The 17315-nt window shown below is 42.4% G+C and overlaps 1 protein-coding gene across 1 annotated transcript; it reads left to right on the plus strand.

The window, feature by feature from the left end:
* Positions 1–1883: 1883 nt before the first annotated feature.
* LOC122934601 (zonadhesin-like) lies at positions 1884–15737 on the plus strand. Its single transcript, XM_044290187.1, has 4 exons — positions 1884–2017; positions 2417–2554; positions 2989–3088; positions 15644–15737. The coding sequence occupies exons 1-4, from the start codon at positions 1912–1914 to the stop codon at positions 15669–15671; spliced, it is 372 nt and encodes a 123-aa protein (XP_044146122.1). The 5' UTR covers positions 1884–1911; the 3' UTR covers positions 15672–15737.
* Positions 15738–17315: the final 1578 nt, after the last annotated feature.

Here is a 17315-nt window from a genome sequence, read left to right on the forward strand (position 1 = left end):
ATGCTTTGGGTCATTGTCCATCTGAACTGTGAAGCGCCATCCAATCAATTCTGAAGCATTTGGCTGAATATGAGCAGATAATATTGAATTCATCCTGCTGCTTTTGTCAGCGGTCACATCATCAATAAATACAAGAGAACCAGTTCCACTGGCAGCCATACATGCCCACGCCATGACACTACCACCACCATGCTTCACTGATGAGGTGGTATGCTTAGGATCATGAGCAGTTCCTTTCCTTCTCCATACTCTTCTCTTCCCATCACTCTGGTACAAGTTGATCTTGGTCTCATCTGTCCATAGGATATTGTTCCAGAACTGTGAAGGCTTTTTTAGATTTTGTTTGGCAAACTCTAATCTGGCCTTCCTGTTTTTGAGGCTCACCAATGGTTAAATCTTGTGGTGAACCCTCTGTACTCACTCTGGTGAAGTCTTCTCTTGATTTTTGACTATGACACACATACACATACCTCCTGGAGAGTGTTCTTGATCTGGGCAACTGTTGTGAAGGGTGTTTTCTTTACCAGGGAAAGAATTCTTTGGTCATCCACCACAGTTGTTTTCCGTGGTCTTCCGGGTCTTTTGGTGTTGCTGAGCTCACGGATGCGTTCCTTCTTTTTAAGAATGTTCCAGTTGTTTTGGCTACGCCTAATGTTTTTGCTATCTCTCTGATGGGTTTGTTTTGTTTTTTCAGCCTTATGATGGATTGCTTCACTGATAGTGACAGCTCTTTGGATCTCATCTTGAGAGTTCATAGTAACAGATTCCAAATGCAAATAGCACTATTGAAATGAACTCTGGACCTTTTATCTGCTCATTGTAATTGGGATAATAAAGGGAATAACACGCACCTGGCCATGGAACAGCCGAGAAGCCAATTTTCCCATTACTTTTGGTCCATTAACAAGTGGAAGGCATATATGCAAACTGTTGTAATTCCTACATCGTTCACCTGATTTGGATGTAAATACCCTCAAATTAAAGCTGACAGTCTGAAGTTAAAGCACACCTTGTTCGTTTCATTTCAAATCCATTGTGGTGGTGTATAGAGCCAAACATTTTAGAATTGTGTCGATGTACTAATATTTATGGACCTGACTGTATAAGACAGCCTTTCTCTAATAAATTTGCAAAGTGTGAACATACAGATACAGCCGAACTAAACTTGATGGTTAATGCATTAAAGGGGTATTTCCATCTGAGACAATGGGGGCATATCGTTAGGTCCAACCGAGAATGGAGAGAGGATGGTGGTGGCCATTTCCCTGGGTCCAGCCACCACCATGCGCTCTCCCCGTACTAGAGAATGGGAGTGCACCGCGCTTGCGCGGCCATTGCTCCTTTTCATTTCTATGGGCTCGCAGGAAATAGCCGAGCTACTGCTCGACTATTTTCGGTGGCCCCATACAAATTAATGGCCCCATTGTCTGAGATAGGAAGAAAAAGATAACTAACTTTTCAATGGATTTTAATGGTTTTTGTCACGAGATAACCAAGATAACACTGTGATGTGTTGTTATAGTCAATTTTAGCTAGGCTACGTCTGTACAGCTAAAAGTGGTCTTACAGGTTTAGATTTTTGGCAGATAAAGACAATTCTCTGAAACACAATTATTTTTCCTTCTGACCTGATTTATGTCCTATCTATCATCTTGAGATAGGATGTCAACCATACATGCTAAAACAAAGCATTATCTTTGATCTGTTCTTTGCAAAAATCTTAAAATTTATGACCTTCTATTGACTTTTAGTGAAATATGAAATGAAATATTGAGTCATGCTAGTTGTACAAGCATGATTTGGTAAAAAATGGTACATGACAATGATGCAAGACCTTGAAAACATATAGAGCTTAACTGATATCTGCTCTGTTTCCAGAAAGGGGAAAGCTTCATTACAAATGATTGCTCAATGAACTGTACTTGCATAGACACCTCATCTGTGCTTTGCTATTTCATGAAATGTAAACCCGAAGAGAAATGCACAACTGCCAATCAGATCCTTGGATGTTATATCCGTAAGTAGCTTTTGTAGATAATTACATTACATTTTAAGAAGTCAGAATGCAAGTTAGGGTCAGTTCACATGACGTTTTATGCCTCCGTTCAACATATACATTACAAAAAATGGATACAAAAAAACGCAGCACACCACGTTTTTGTAGCCTGCACAGTCTGGTAAAAAAAAACAAAAACTTTTTTTTACAGGGGCAAAAAAAAAAAGTATACCTTTTTTTATAATGTAACTCTATGGTGAATGAATTCCACTGTATGGCATCAGTCTGAGGCATCTGTTTAACGTATACGTTTTTGTATACGTTAAATGGATGGTAAAAACCGTGATGTGAACCCACCCTTAATAGTACAGAGTTAGAAGATTTGTTTATTAATGGATTTTTTTTCCTTCAATTTTACAGCAAGCTCGTGTCTAGAGAATCCTTGTCAGAATGGAGGTACCTGTATGGAGACGCCAGGAGTAGGAAATGCCACCAGTATTAGTAGCTGTTTGTGCCCTAGTACTCACACTGGATTGTACTGCGAGGATGAAAAGGAAGGTATGTCCCCGCTTAATAGTTACTTGAATACAAATACAGGAAGCTATGTAGATATTTTACATATTTCATCCTTTAAAATTATTTTTAATAGTAAAAATATAATATGAAAAACAAGTTCCCTTTGAAAGAATACATGTGCCACAGTCTGATTTCTCAGCTGAGCATAGCCTATTACAAATATGTGATATAGTTCAATAGCTGTGGGTGGATGCCTATAGAGTAGCACCATTAGATATCCCATGTCACACTGTATGGCAAAACAGGTATTATATAAGTCCATACATTTTACGTGCCCCATGTTGTGTCCCTGTGAGCACATAGACAAGATGGGAGAAAACTAAAAGTCTCAGAAATAGAAAATAGGAATTTCCACATTAATGTTACACAAAACATAATGAAAATAAAAATCATCGGTTACTGTCTCTCTTTTCCAGCAAATACAGCTGTAATCTACATAGTGATTGGCGTAGTTGTTGGCGTGTTTGTCATCAGCCTTGTGTTTATAGTCGTTGCATATTTCTACCTCAAATCCAGGTAAGGGATTAATGATGCAACATTTTATTTTCTTCAAAAGTATTATTTTGCAGTGCTTAGAACAGTAATGTGTTGACTGAAACATTACTGAAAACTAAGAACAAAATTATCCTCTCCTCTCAGAAGCAGCCTGCCCATTGTACCAGCCTTGGCCCTACTCTTCTTTTGTTAGTACCCAAGCAACTTGCAAGACTGTGCATCAAACTACCTACTCTTAAACTAGAAAGATAGTTCTTACTTTTATAGAGAAAGCCAGCTAGGGCTCTTTCACACTTGCGTTCTTGTCTTCCGGCATAGAGTTCCGTCGTCGGGGCTCTATGCCGGAAGAATCCTGATCAGGATTATCCTAATGCATTCTGAATGGAGTGAAATACGTTCAGGATGCATCAGGATGTCTTCAGTTCCGGAACGGAAAGTTTTTTGGCCGGAGAAAATACCGCAGCATGCTGCGCTTTTTGCTCCGGCCAAAAATCCTGAACACTTGCAGCAAGGCCGGATCCGGAATTAATGCATTGAAAGGCATTGATCCGGATCCGGCCTTAAGCTAAACGTCGTTTCGGCGCATTGCCGGATACGACGTTTAGCTTTTTCTCAATGGTTACCATGGCTACCGGGATGCTAAAGTCCTGGCAGACATGGTAAAGTGTAGTGGGGAGCCGGGGGAGCAGCATACTTACCGTCCGTGCGGCTCCCGGGGCGCTCCAGAGTGACGTCAGGGTGCCCCAGGCGCATGGATGATGTGATCGCATGGCACGTCATCCATGCGCATGAGGCGCTCTAACGTCATTCTGGAGCGCCCCCGGAGCCACGCGGACTATAAGTATGCCGCTCCCCTGCTCCCCGCTCCTACTATGGCAACCAGGACTTTAATAGCGTCCTGGCTGCCATAGTAACACTGAAAGCATTTTGAAGACGGATCCGGCAAGTGGAGTACACGCCGAATCTGGACAACGCAAGTGTGAAAGAGGCCTAAGAAGTCTGCTAACAAAAATATTTCTGCACATACAGGAAGATACATCTATAAATACACAGATGTAGCAAACATTCACGTGACTCAGCATTTTAAATACACGCTTTCAGAAAACTTTAAATTGACACAACATAAGGCCCCTTGCAGACGAGCGTGTCCGGATTAGGTCCGGATGCATTGCAAATGCATTCAGTGAAAAATGTACCATTTCACAGGTAAAGTCATTCAGTTTTGCCTGTGATCGCGTTAAGTTGTTCAGTTTTTATCGCGCGGGTGCAATGCGTTTTGATTAGTGTTGATTGAGCATGCTCGGCTAAACACAAGTTCGGCTAGGGCATCTCGATGCTCGGCACATGGCCATATTCGGCTGTATACTAAATGTGCTCGAGAGCAATGCTTGAGTCTCCTCCATGCACGTTTATTGGCTGCTATGCAGCCAATAAACATGCAGGTAAACATTCACTGTAATGCCATAGCCATGTTGGTTACTTGCATTGCAGTGATTGGCTGGCTGGAACTTGTCATCGGGCCACTTGCGTTCGCACTCAAATATTCGCAGCGGGCCCCATAGAATTGAATGGCAGACGAACCTGAAAAACCTTCAGGTCACATTTGCAGCCACCAAATAATTACTAGAAGTGCACAGATAGTCCCACAACATGGACAGTGACATACCAGATGCATTATTCGAATTTGTGATCTCCATTCATTATTTTTTTCAATGCAAAATATCGGCAATGTAATTTTCGCTTATGCGCATGCGCAAAATAGGCGCATCCTACTACAGCAACTGGTTTCCACCAGACCGAAGTTGGATGCGATCAGAAAAGATGGCTGGCAACAATTTTAGCGACATTGAGGAAGAACTTCTGATCACTAAGTAATTTGACATTAAAGCAGTGTATTTGATTACATTTCGCATGCATGTTAGAACAATCGCTGTATATGCAGATCGAGTGTTTAAAAAAAAGCGCTATTGCAGGATTTTTTTTCGCTGTACACACAATTTCACATTTTATAAGGTCTCATGAGATATTAGTGATTGGTGCACTAAGTATTGTTGTGAGAACTTGTGACATTGCAACAATTTTTGGGGGGCAACTGGTAAATCACACCAGTAGAAATTATTGGTTCCAATAGCGTTTGGCACTGTGTAGCTGCGGTAACGCAGCAAAACCGCAAACAAATGCTGCACTATATGCACCTATATGCACTATATACACCTAAATGCACTATATAGAAAGTATATATTGGTATATAACACCCCTGGTTCAATCAGTTTTTTTGGGGGGCAACTGGTAAATCACATTAGTAGAAAAGATTTGTTCCAATAGCATTTGGCACTCTGTGTAGATGCGGTCACGCAGCAAAACCGCAAACAAATGCTGCACTACCTAAATGCACTATATAGAAAGTATGTTATTGGTATATAACACCCCTGTTTCAATACATTTTTTGGGGGGGCAACTGGTAAATCACACCAGTAGAAATTATTTGTTCCAATAGCGTTTGTCACTCTGTGTAGATGCGGTCACGCAGAAAAACTGCTAACAAATGCTGCACTACCTAAATGCACTATATAGAAAGTATATTCTTGGTATATAACACCCCTGCTTTAATCAGTTTTTTGGGGGGCAACTGGTAAATCACACCAGTAGAAATTATTTGTTCCAATAGCGTTTGGCGCTCTTTGTAGCTGCGGTAACGCAGCAAAACTGCTAACAAATGCCACACTACCTAAATGCACTATATAGAAAGTATATTATTGGTATATAACACCTCTGCTTCAATCATTTTTTGGGGGGGATAACTAGTAAATCACACCAGTAGAAATTATTGGCTTCAATGGTGTTTGTCACTCTGTGTAGATGCGGTAACGCATCAAAACAGCTAACAAATGCTGCACTTCCTGAATGCACTATATAGAAAGTATATTATTGGTATATAACACCCCTGCTTCAATCAGTTTTTGGGGGGCAACTGGTGAATCACACCAGTAGAAATTATTTGTTCCAATAGCGTTTGGCACTCTGTGTGTATCACAGCTGAACTGCACACAACTGATGCACAATACAATTGCACTATAATATACTTTCTATGTTAGAAAGTATATTATAAGTATTATATTACACCCTTCAGTAAATCACACTTATTGATAGCACACCTATTCCAGTCCTTAAAAGGACTTTTGTGGCCCTAACAGCCTGTCCCTGCTCCACACAGCAACCTCTCCCTACACTGGCAAAAGACTGAATGTAAAATGTCTGCCGGCTCTGTTTTTTTTTTTTAGAGGGTGGGGGTGTGTCCATGTGCTGAAACGTCTCAATTGGCTGTCCTGTACCACCTGATGGATGTGTCATGAATCAAAGTTCTTCACAATGTAAAAGAATATGGTGGGCGCGAATATCGCCATTAGTAAAGAGCGGCAGGGGCAATATTCGAATTCGCGATATTTCGCAAATATTTGGGTGAAAATTCGCTATATATTCGAGAATTCGAGAATTTATGATCTCCAGGTATTATTTTCTTGATTGCGAAAATTTGCATAACATTTTCATAAATTTCACATACAAAATTTGCATAAATTTCACATACAATATTTGCATACAAATTTGCATAAAGTGGTAATTAACAGAAAATGAATATTCGCGATTACGAATATATTTTGCGATATTCTAAATATTCTCGAATTCTTGAAATGCCAATATTCGCGATTAAAATTCGCAATTCGAATATTCGTGATCAACACTAATCGCCATATGTTCGCATGCTCAACGAATCGCGAACGCACAAAGTTCGCCTCAAAACGACCACCGGGCAAACCGCAAGGCTATCTCTACTGTGCAATACCTTGTGTGTGTCAGGGCCAGATATAGAAAAAATATAGATGAAATCTAGTATTTTTTCCATACTTTTACGTACTTTTCCTATAGAAGGGTGTCTGCAGTGACTTATGACATTTGTGCAATACCTTCTGTGTGTCAGGGCCAGAGATACAAATAATATAAGTGAAAACTAGTATGTTTTTTCCATAATTTTACGTACTTTTCCTATAGAAGGGTGTCTGCAGTGACTTCTGACATCTGTCCAATACCTTGTGTGTGTCAGAGCCAGAGATAAAAAAATGTAAGCAAAATCTATTTTTCTTTTTCTATACTTTTACTTACTTTTTCCATATACTGTGCTTGCTGTGAACTATGACATCCGTGCCAAATCTTGTATGTCAAGCGTGCATATAACATTTAATATGAAGAAGGCGAGCATTAAAGGACTGGGAAGTGGCCGTGATGTTGATGGTTCACGCAGAGACTGTGGCACTGGGCGCGTTGAAACTGTGCCTGCTGCCAGAGCACAAGAAAAGCAATCATCCACAATACCTAGCTTTGTGTCCCAGTTTGCAGGGCGTCGCAGCACAAAACTCTTGAATTCAGACCAGTGTGACCAGGTGGTTGGTTGGATTGCAGCAGATAATGCTTCCAGTCGGTAAAGCGCCACCCTTTCTTACGCCAAGTCAAGTCTCAGTAGCCAAGAGTCTGGTCAACAGAATCCTCTCCCTGGTCCTCCTTCCTCCCACCATGGGGAGTCTGGCAAAAACAAGTGATCCCACACTCGGAAATTCCAAGGACCTCTTTTCATTGCCATTACTTCATTTGGCCCTCTCGCCAAGCACGCTTGAAGTGGGATATGAGATCTTGCTGACTGATTCCCAACCTCACAAGAACATGACGGTGGGAAATGGCATTTAGTGTTTAATGAGGTGGATGATGATGAGACACAGTTGCCAATGAGTCAACCGCAATTACTATTTCAAGAGGTTGATGAAGTTGATGAGACACAGTTGTCAATCACTGAGGTTGATCAGAATGAAGAAGTGGAAGAGGAGGCGGTGGACGATGAGGTCACTGACTAAACCTGGGAAGGTGTAAAGCCGAGGACAGCAGTACAAAGAGGGAGCAATCTGCAGCATCGCAACAGGCTGGAAGAGGCAGTGGGATGGCAAAAGGGAGAAGGCGGGCCACACCCAACAGGCCCGCAACTGTTCCATGGAGCACCCCCTTGCAGAAATCTCCCTTGCCAAGGGGTAGGTGTTCCACAGTATAGCGCTTTTTTGAGGAAAGTGCGGACGACAAAAGAATAGTAGTTTGCAACCTGTGCCACACCAAAATGAGCCGGGGCGTGAACGCTAGCAACCTCACCACCACCATCATGATCCGCCACATGGCATCCAAGCATCGTAATAAGTGGGACGAACGATCTGTGTCTGCGGGTCACACTACTGCCTTCTCTTCCAATATGATATGTGCTGGCCAATCGCCTGTAGAAGGCACAGGTGAGGATGCCTCCCTCCCTGCACCTGGACCTTCGCAAGCACTATCAGCTACCACATCCACTTCCCTGTCCCAGCGCAGCGTCCAAATGTCCTTGTCCCGGGCATTTGAACGCAAGCACAAATACCCAGCCACCCACCCACAGGCCATAGCACTAAATGTGCACCTTTCCAAATTGCTGGCTCTGGAAATGTTGCCATTTAGGCTTGTGGACACTGAGGCTTCCGCAGCCTGATGTCGGCGGCCATCCTGTGGTACTCTGTCCCCAACTGCCACTATTTTTCAAGGTGTGCCATGCCAGCCTTACACCAACATGTGTCCCGAAACGTGACACGTGCCCTGACCAACACAGTTATTGGGAAGGTCCACTTAACCACGGACACATGGACAAGTGCATTTTGCCAGGGATGCTACATTTTCCTGAGAGCACACTAGGTGAATGTTGTGGAGGCCGAGAATCAAGAGGATTGGTGTTCTTTTTTGTCCCTTGCTGAGTTTGCTTTAAATAACCGTCGTCAGGAGTCCTCTGATAAGTCACCATTTTTTGGTGCATATGGGTTTCATCCGCAGTTTGGGACTTTCTCGGGAGAGGGGTCTTCTTGTTTACCTGATGAGGACAGATTCTCCTCGTCTTTGTCATCTATTTGGCAAAAGATTCAGGATAATCTAAAGAGCATGAGTGAGAGATATAAGCGTGTGGCAGATAAGAGATGTGTGCTTGGTCCGGACCTGAATGTTGGTGATCTGGTGTGGTTGTCTACCAAGAATATCAAATTGAAGGTTCCCTCCTGGAAGTTGGGTCCTAGGTTTATTGGGCCTTACAAAATCCTGTCTGTCATCAATCCTGTTGCATACCGTCTTGATCTTCCTCAGACTTGGAAGATCCATAATGTTTTTCATAAGTCCTTATTGAAACCTTATGTTCAACCCATTGTACCCTCGCCTTTGCCTCCTCCTCCGATTATGGTTGATGGAAATCTTGAATTTCAGGTCTCTAGGATTGTGGATTCTCGTCTTGTCCGCGGTTCTCTTCAGTACCTTGTTCATTGGGAGGGGTATGGTCCTGAGGAGAGGATGTGGGTCCCAGTGACGGACATTAAGGCCTCTCGTCTCATCAGGGCTTTCCATAGGTCCCATCCTGAGAAGGTGGGTTCTGAGTGTCCGGAGTCCACTCGTAGAGGGAGGGGTACTGTCACAACCAGACAGCTGAGAATCTCTGACAGAGGCCTTTCAGAACCTCCTCCTTGACTTCCTTTGTTGTGGTATTCAGTTGCTCATCTCGTTAGCCTCTCTCAGCTGTCATGTGTTGGACTAATTGCTTCCCTTTAAATTCCTCCCCAGAATGCTTTTCTGGGCGGCTTATACTTCTTCCTGGAGTATGTGTGCATGCTGGTCTTGTTCTCCTGTCTGCTACAAAAGCTAAGTGTTGAACATTTATCTGTTATTTTCTGTTTGCTGGATCCCAGGTGACCCTGACTCCCTCCGTATCTTGTGTAGGGAGATGGTGGTCGTGTCCCCTCACTATTGTAGGGTGCTCAGGGGTTATATAGTCAAGGTACGTGGATATGCAAACCTCCACCATTCGGATCTTTGCATAGGCTGAGCAGCCAGGGAAAGTGCCAGGTCTTCTGCAGGGGTCTCCCCTTTGTTCCTTAGTTTTTGAATCCAGCGAGTCATTTATGCATGTTGCTTTGCCTTGTTTCCTGTACACCGTCCGTGACAGCGACCTGGGAGTCCAAGATGCATCCAGACATCCTCCCCATGCTGTTCCTGAACCATTTCAGTGTGTTTTCATCAATTTCTGACCTTATCCTATGAACCAGGCACCCTCCCCTCTTCAGAGCAGGGGGTACCTGGTTTAATGCTCGGGTTCTCCCATTGACTTCCATTGTTCTCGGGTAGAGCACCGAGCATCCTGAGTAGGGTTGAGTGAACCCGAACTGTAAAGTTCAGTTTCGTACCAAACTTTAGGGTTTTTTGTACCCGGACCCGAACATTTTCGTAAAAGTTTGGGTTCAAGTTCGGTGTTCAGCGAATAAATGGCGCTTTTTTAAAGGCTGCAGGGCAGCCAATCAACAAGCGTTTAACTAGTGTGCCCTTAGAAGCCATTACAGCCATGCCTACTAATGGTATGGCTGTGATTGGCCATGGCCAAGTGCAGCATGTGACCCAGCCTCTATATAAGCTGGAGTCACGTAGCACCACACGTCACTCTGCTCTTACAAGTTGTAGGGATAGAATACTGCTGCTGTGAGAGAGAGATTAGGAAAGACTCTGATATCTGCACTTTGTGTGAATTCAGCGATCTACAGCGTTTTTTGTTTTGGGGGTGCAATGCAACATTTTTATACCCTGCACTGAGCCCAGTGAGACTGAAAAAAACATTTTAATCCGTCTGTTAGTTAGGTGGGCGTCGGCGGCCATTTTGTGCAACAGCAATGCACCAACACTGCATATGTGCCAGGGACAATCATTTAATCCTGTTCTTGTAGTTCAGTGGCCAACATATACCCATTTTTAAAGTGCACCTGCACTGCATATGTGCTAGGGGAAGGGAAAATAATACTGTCTGTAAAGTACCCCTGTGCTGCATTTCTGAGAGTGAAATATAATCAGTTAAATGCACCTGTTTTATTGTGGGGTGACATATTTACATTTTTTGTTGTAAAGTACCTCAGAGGCCTGCACTGCATATGTGACAGGCAGGCACATAAATTCAGCAAATCCATCTGTTCCATTGTAGGGGTGATATATCCACTATTTTGTAAGTAAAAAAAAACTGTACTTAATTTGTGAGATTTAAATATAATAACATTTAAACCCATCTGTTTCATTTTGGGTTAAAAAACAACAACTTTTTTGGAGCAATAAAGTACCATTTTGCCCTGTGCTGCATTTCTGACAGTCCAATAAAACCGCCAAATACTGCTGTTACACTTTTTTGCTGAAAAATTCAATTTTTTTGTTGCTATAAAGTACATTTGCGGCCTACGCTGCATTCCTGTCAGTCAAATAAAACCATTAAATACAGCTGTTGCATTTTTGGGCTTCAAATTCACATTTTTGGGTGTAAAGTACCTCTGAGGCCTGCACATGTGACAAGCCGGCACATAAATTCAGAAAATCCATCTGTTCCATTGTAGGGGTGACACATCCACCATTTTTTTATGTAAAAAACCCCTGTGCTTCATTTGTGAGAGTGAAATATAATCACAGTTAAATCCATCTGTTTTATTTAGGGTTTAAAAAAAAAACAGTTTTTAGGGCAATAAAGTACCTTTTTGCCTTGTGCTGCATTTCTGACAGTCCAAAAAACCCGCCAAATACTGCAGTTAAATTTTTTGCTGAAAATGTGCATTTTTTGTCTGTAAAGTACATTTGCAGCATACGCTGCGTTTATGTCAGTCAAATAAAACCATTAAATACCGCTGTTACATTTTTAGGCTTCAAATTCCCATTTTGGGTGTAAAGTAGCTCTGAGGCCTGCACATGTGACAAGCAGGCACATACATTCAGCAAATCCATCTGTTCCATTGTAGGGGTGACATATCCACAATTTTTTATGTTAAAAACCCCTGTGCTTCGTTTGTGAGAGTAAAATATAATCACAGTTAAATCCATCTGTTTTATTTAGGGTTAAAAAAAAAAAGTACCTTTTAGCCCTGTGCTGTATTTCTGGTAGTTAAAGAAATACAGTTAAATCCATCTGTTTTATTGTGTGTGCAATATTTTTTTCGGGGGGCAATAAAGTACCTTTGCTGCCTGCAATGCATAGCAGACCGGGCAATACGTTTAAAAAACTTGTCTGTTCCATTGTTGCTCTGCCTAGGTGACTGGGACCTAAATTTCAAAAATTTGTCTGTTTCATTGTTGGGTGACATTAACCCATTTTGGCCATAAAAAAACCCTTCTCTGCATTGTTCACAAGGAACTTAATTTAGTGAAAATGTCTGTTACTTCGGTGGGTGACCGCAAAATATGAGGAGAGCATCAAACAAGGGACGTGGCCCTGGTTCCAAGAGACCGAGCACACCAAAGCCAGGTCCAATGAGTTCCATGGCATGGCAGTTCTTCAATGTGCTGACGACAAGACACAAGTGGTTTGCACGCTGTGCAATCAGAGCCTGAAGCAAGACATAAACGTTCTAAACCTGAGCACAACCTGCATGACCAGGCATCTAAGTGCAAAGCAGTGGAGTAGACACCTCAAAAATCAAGAGGGGTATCTGGCTCCTCCTGCTTCCTCTTCTGCTGCAGTCTCGGCCTCTTCACCCCCCTCTCTGGAGTGACAGTGGCATCTGCCACTCCGCAAACAGAGGATGTTGCAGCAACGTCAGTCACCAAGCATCTCCACAATGTTCCATGGAAGCGTTCAGCTGTCTATCTCCCAAACACTGGAGCGAAAGAGGAAGTACCCTCCTACCCACCCACGATCCCTGTCCCTGAATGCCAGCATTTCCAAATTCCTGGCCTTTGAAATGCTTTCATTCCATCTGGTGGACACGGACAGTTTTAAGAATCTGATGGTGTTGGCTGTCCCACAGTACGTTGTGCCCAGCTGCCACTACTTTTCCAGGCGAGCCATCCATTCCCTGCACAACCAAGTGGGGGACAAAATCAGGTGTGCACTGCACAACGCCATCTGTGGCAAGGTCCACATAACTACGGATACGTGGACCAGTAAGCACGGTCAGGGACATTATATCTCCCTAACAGCACACTGGGCAAATGCAGTGGTGGCTAGGCCTGAGGCGGATAGCATGTCCTTCCACCACTAAGGATTGCAGGGCGCTTCTCTTTGCCTCCTTTTGCTTCCTCCTCCTACTCCGCTTGCTCCTCATCCGGTCAGCGTAACAACTTCACCACCAACTTCAGCACAGTAGGCAGTTTTGAAACTTATCTGTTTGGGGGACAAACCCCACACCGTGCAGGAGCTGTGGACGGGCATGGAACAACAGACCGATGAGTGGTTGGTGCCAGTGAGCCTCAAGCCCGGCCTGGTGGTGTGCGATAATGGGCGAAATCTCATAGCAGCTCTGGGCCTAGCCGGTTTGACGCACATCCCTTGCCTGGTGCATGTGCTGAATTTAATTTAATAACTCGACCTATCCTCTCCACCCAATCAGATTTCAGCCATGGACCTCTCTTGAAAGTGGTATCCCTTTCTCAGGTTCCCTTACCAGCATAGAACCCTGATTCCCCATTACCCGTGATCACCATGGTAGACGCATAAAAGAACATCGAAAGTTGATAGGGAAGATATCCAATTGGATCGTGGACGTTACGGGGAAGTGCGATCAGGCAGAAGTTATCTAGAGTAAACATAGCGGCAGCAAGGCCTCTCCTGTATAACGTTTCCTAATCCAAAATAGTGACATTCCCTGTAATTTTTACTCATAATTACTAATTTTAATAACAGGGCATCTTAGGAGTCCTGTATTGTTATTTATCGTCACTACCTCCCCGAGTCGGGAGTGGGTAATTGCCGCGTGCCTCCTGCCTTCCTTCGATTTTTCTGCTTTAATAACTTGTCCCACCATCTCCACCCAATCAGATTTCATCAATTGATCTCCCTTGGATGTGGTATCCCTTTCTCAGGCTCCCTCTCCGGCATGGAACCCTGATTCCCCGTTACCCGTAATCACCATGGTAGGCGCATAAAAGAACATCAGAAGTTGATAGGGAAAATATCCAATTGGATCGTGGACGTCACGGGGACGTGCAACATTGTGGAGCAGTATGTGTGCACACGCCTACACGTACTGACTAATGGGTCTGCCACCTTCAACTTCTGGGTCTCCAAATTGGGCACATGGCTTGAGCTTGCCCTTTACGCCTTGGAGGTGCTGGCCTGACCTGCGCCAGTGTATTGTCTGAACGTTTGTTTAGCACGGCAGGAGGGGGTTATCACAGACAAGCACAGCCGCCTGTCCAAAGCCAATGTGGACAAGCTCACGTTCATTAAAATAAACCAGGCAGGGATCCCACAGGACTTGTCCGTACCTTGTGCAGAATAGACATGTATACTGGCCTCACCCAGCCATTGTTGTACTCCATAGTCTACCCATATTTATACAAAAAAATTTTTTTAAATAAAATAATAAAACAAAACAAAAAAAGTGTTGGCTACCTCCTCCTTCTCCACCTACACCTACACCGCCACATCCACCACATCCTCAACCTCCTACTCCATATGAACCTCCTCCTCCTAGATCAAGATTATTATTTTTTATTTTTATGTATTTTATGTAATTTTAAGTCATTTCCCTATCCACATTTGTTTGCAGAGCACTTGGCGTGCTCTTAACCACATTTTGCTGCCTTTTGCAGCCCTCTAGCCCTTTCCATGACTTTTTTAGAGCCATTTTAGTGCTCCAAAGTTCGGGTCCCTATTGACTTCAATGGGGTTCGGGGTCAGGTTCGGGTCCTGAACTCGAACTTTTTTGCAAAGTTCGGCCGAACCCATCGAACCCGAACTTCCAGGTGTTCACTCAACTCTAATCCCAAGGTGTTCTACCCGAGTACCCGAACACGCTAAATGGTCATATAGATAAAGAGTACCCGTTTTTAACGGCCGTTAGACAGGTGCAGTCCTGTCAATAAGCTGTTAAAAATGGTCCCATTGATTTCAATAGGGTCAGTCTGGCCGTGGAACCTGCCAAAAATAGGACTTGTCCTATTTTTGTATGGACGCTATTCACTGGCCTTTTAAAGAACGGCCATGTGAATAGCCCCATAGACTTTCATTGGTGCTAAAAAATATTCTTATTATCCACTGTCATGTGCATGAGGCCTAAGCCATTCGAAAAGTCAAGTAGCTTGGTTTGTAAACGTTTCATTGGCATATGGATATTGTTTCTGCATTGTTCTCATGTATGCAGCAGCACACTTTTCTGGTCAACTTTCTTTTGTCAATTGTAAATTTCTAATGTCAGAAATGAAAGGACACATGGGGAGGTATTGTATTTGCAACTACCCAAAAGGGACTACTACAATACAACATAAGTCTCCATTTTAACCATTTCTATTGTGTCACTTTTTACCATAACAAGCACATAACCACAAATCCTAAAGTTCAACTCATATCACAAATTATTGTAATGTTCTAAGTGTTGTATTTTTTATATTGTAATATTCAACCATATTAGCTGTCCCTGACATCTTTTTGTATAGAAATATAACTTCTGCCCAGGATCCACAGAACCTTGTATGTGTAAAGTATGCATAGTAATTGCTTCTTATGGTTTTGCTTTTTAGAAAACGCAATATTAGGCTTTTGGATTAACCAGATTCCTCTAAGCATGAAAGACAGTGCATCAGTCCGATCAATAAACATGGCGTATAATGAGTCACAAATCCAATTGAATTATGCTGAGAACTTTAGAGAAGATGAAGATCAAGAAATGCATGGCAAGGACAATGTTAATGTAAATTTGGAGAATGATAAATCTAGGATATGAAGATGATGATGATGCAATTAATGGACATGTGAATGAAACCGATAAAGTGACTATATTTTAAATTGCCCGAGGCATTAAAAGTGACATTTCAGTCTACATAGGACATTTCAGATGTAAAGTATGTGACTTTGCTCATTTTGTTTGCACCTAATAAACATCTCAGACAAATAGCTATTTATCCATAAATTGGGAACATTGGAAATGTTTTTATGCTTTTTGATTCTGTGTGCTTGGATGTATGTTAACATTGTCCCTCTGTATTGTGATCACTTGCATAGTTTACTCCTAACAAATGCATGCTATGTAATGTATTTGCACTTTTCCTATCTAAAATTTATAATATATTATCTGCTTTGTAATCATAATATACTGTATGTAAAAATGGACTTTTAAAAAACAAAAATAAAACTAAAGCATATCTATATACATAAGAGTTCTGTAGGATTGAATAAGGTGCACTTAGGCCTCTTTCACACGGGCATCATGATTTTTGCCCGGATAAGATGCTGGTGCGTTGCGGGAAAATGCGCTATTTTTCCGCGCGAGTGCAAAACATTGTAATGCATTTTGCACGCGCGTGAGAAAAAATTGGCGGGTCTGGGTTTGGTGCTCTGTAGATTGTATTATTTTCTCTTATAAAATGGTTATAAGGGAAAATAATAGCATTCTTAATACAGAATGCATAGTACAATAAGGCTGGAGGGGTTAAAAAAATGTTTTTTTTCCGGCATCTCTTCTGTCTTCTTCTTTGCTGTGCACAGGAATAGGATCTTTGATTACGTCACTGTGCTGATCACATGGCCCAATCACATGGTTCATCAACATGATGGTGAGGGACCATGTGATTGGATCATGTGATGTGACGTCACCACAGGTCCTTAACCGGCAGCTCGACATTACAGAAGAAAACAGAGATCCACAACTACGCGATCAAGTGGACTCGGTAAGTTAATATATATATATTTTTTTTAAACCCTCCATCACTATTTTACTTTGCATTCTGTATTCAGAATGCTATTATTTTACCTTATAACCATGTTATTCGATCCTAATCAATTCTACTTGAATCAAAGGTGCTCCAATTGGCCTGGAAATGTATATATGAGATTTTGAGGTCCCCTGGAACTTGGACATTTTTTTTCTCTTCTCTCTCTCTCTCATTCTCACTCACTTTTTTCCTTTTTAATTTGTTTTTCTCTCTCACTCCTTCCTCCTTCAAGCTCTATAATGCATAGACAGCAATAGTATTTAATGTTACACTGATATTTACTGTATAGATATGAGTAAACACATAGTTGATGGTGTTCACCAACAGCCTGCTTGAAAACACACTACACCTTTAGGGTCCATTCACACGTCCGTTTTTTCTTTCCTGATCTGTTCCGTTTTTTGCGGAACAGATCAGGACCAGATCTGGACCCATTCATTTTCAATGGGTCCTGGAAAAAATCGGACAGCACAATGTGTGC

The sequence above is a fragment of the Bufo gargarizans genome, chromosome 4 (assembly GCF_014858855.1).
Source record: "Bufo gargarizans isolate SCDJY-AF-19 chromosome 4, ASM1485885v1, whole genome shotgun sequence".
Classification (NCBI taxonomy): Eukaryota; Metazoa; Chordata; class Amphibia; order Anura; family Bufonidae; genus Bufo; species Bufo gargarizans.

Excerpts from the sequence above, each read along its gene's own strand:
- LOC122934601 (XM_044290187.1), top strand. The coding sequence starts at position 1,912 with ATGAACTGTACTTGCATAGACACCTCATCTGTGCTTTGCTATTTCATG. Across the intron at positions 2,018-2,416 it reads GATCCTTGGATGTTATATCC|CAAGCTCGTGTCTAGAGAAT; the intron begins GTAAGTAGCTTT and ends TCAATTTTACAG. Across the intron at positions 3,089-15,643 it reads TATTTCTACCTCAAATCCAG|AAAACGCAATATTAGGCTTT; the intron begins GTAAGGGATTAA and ends TTTGCTTTTTAG.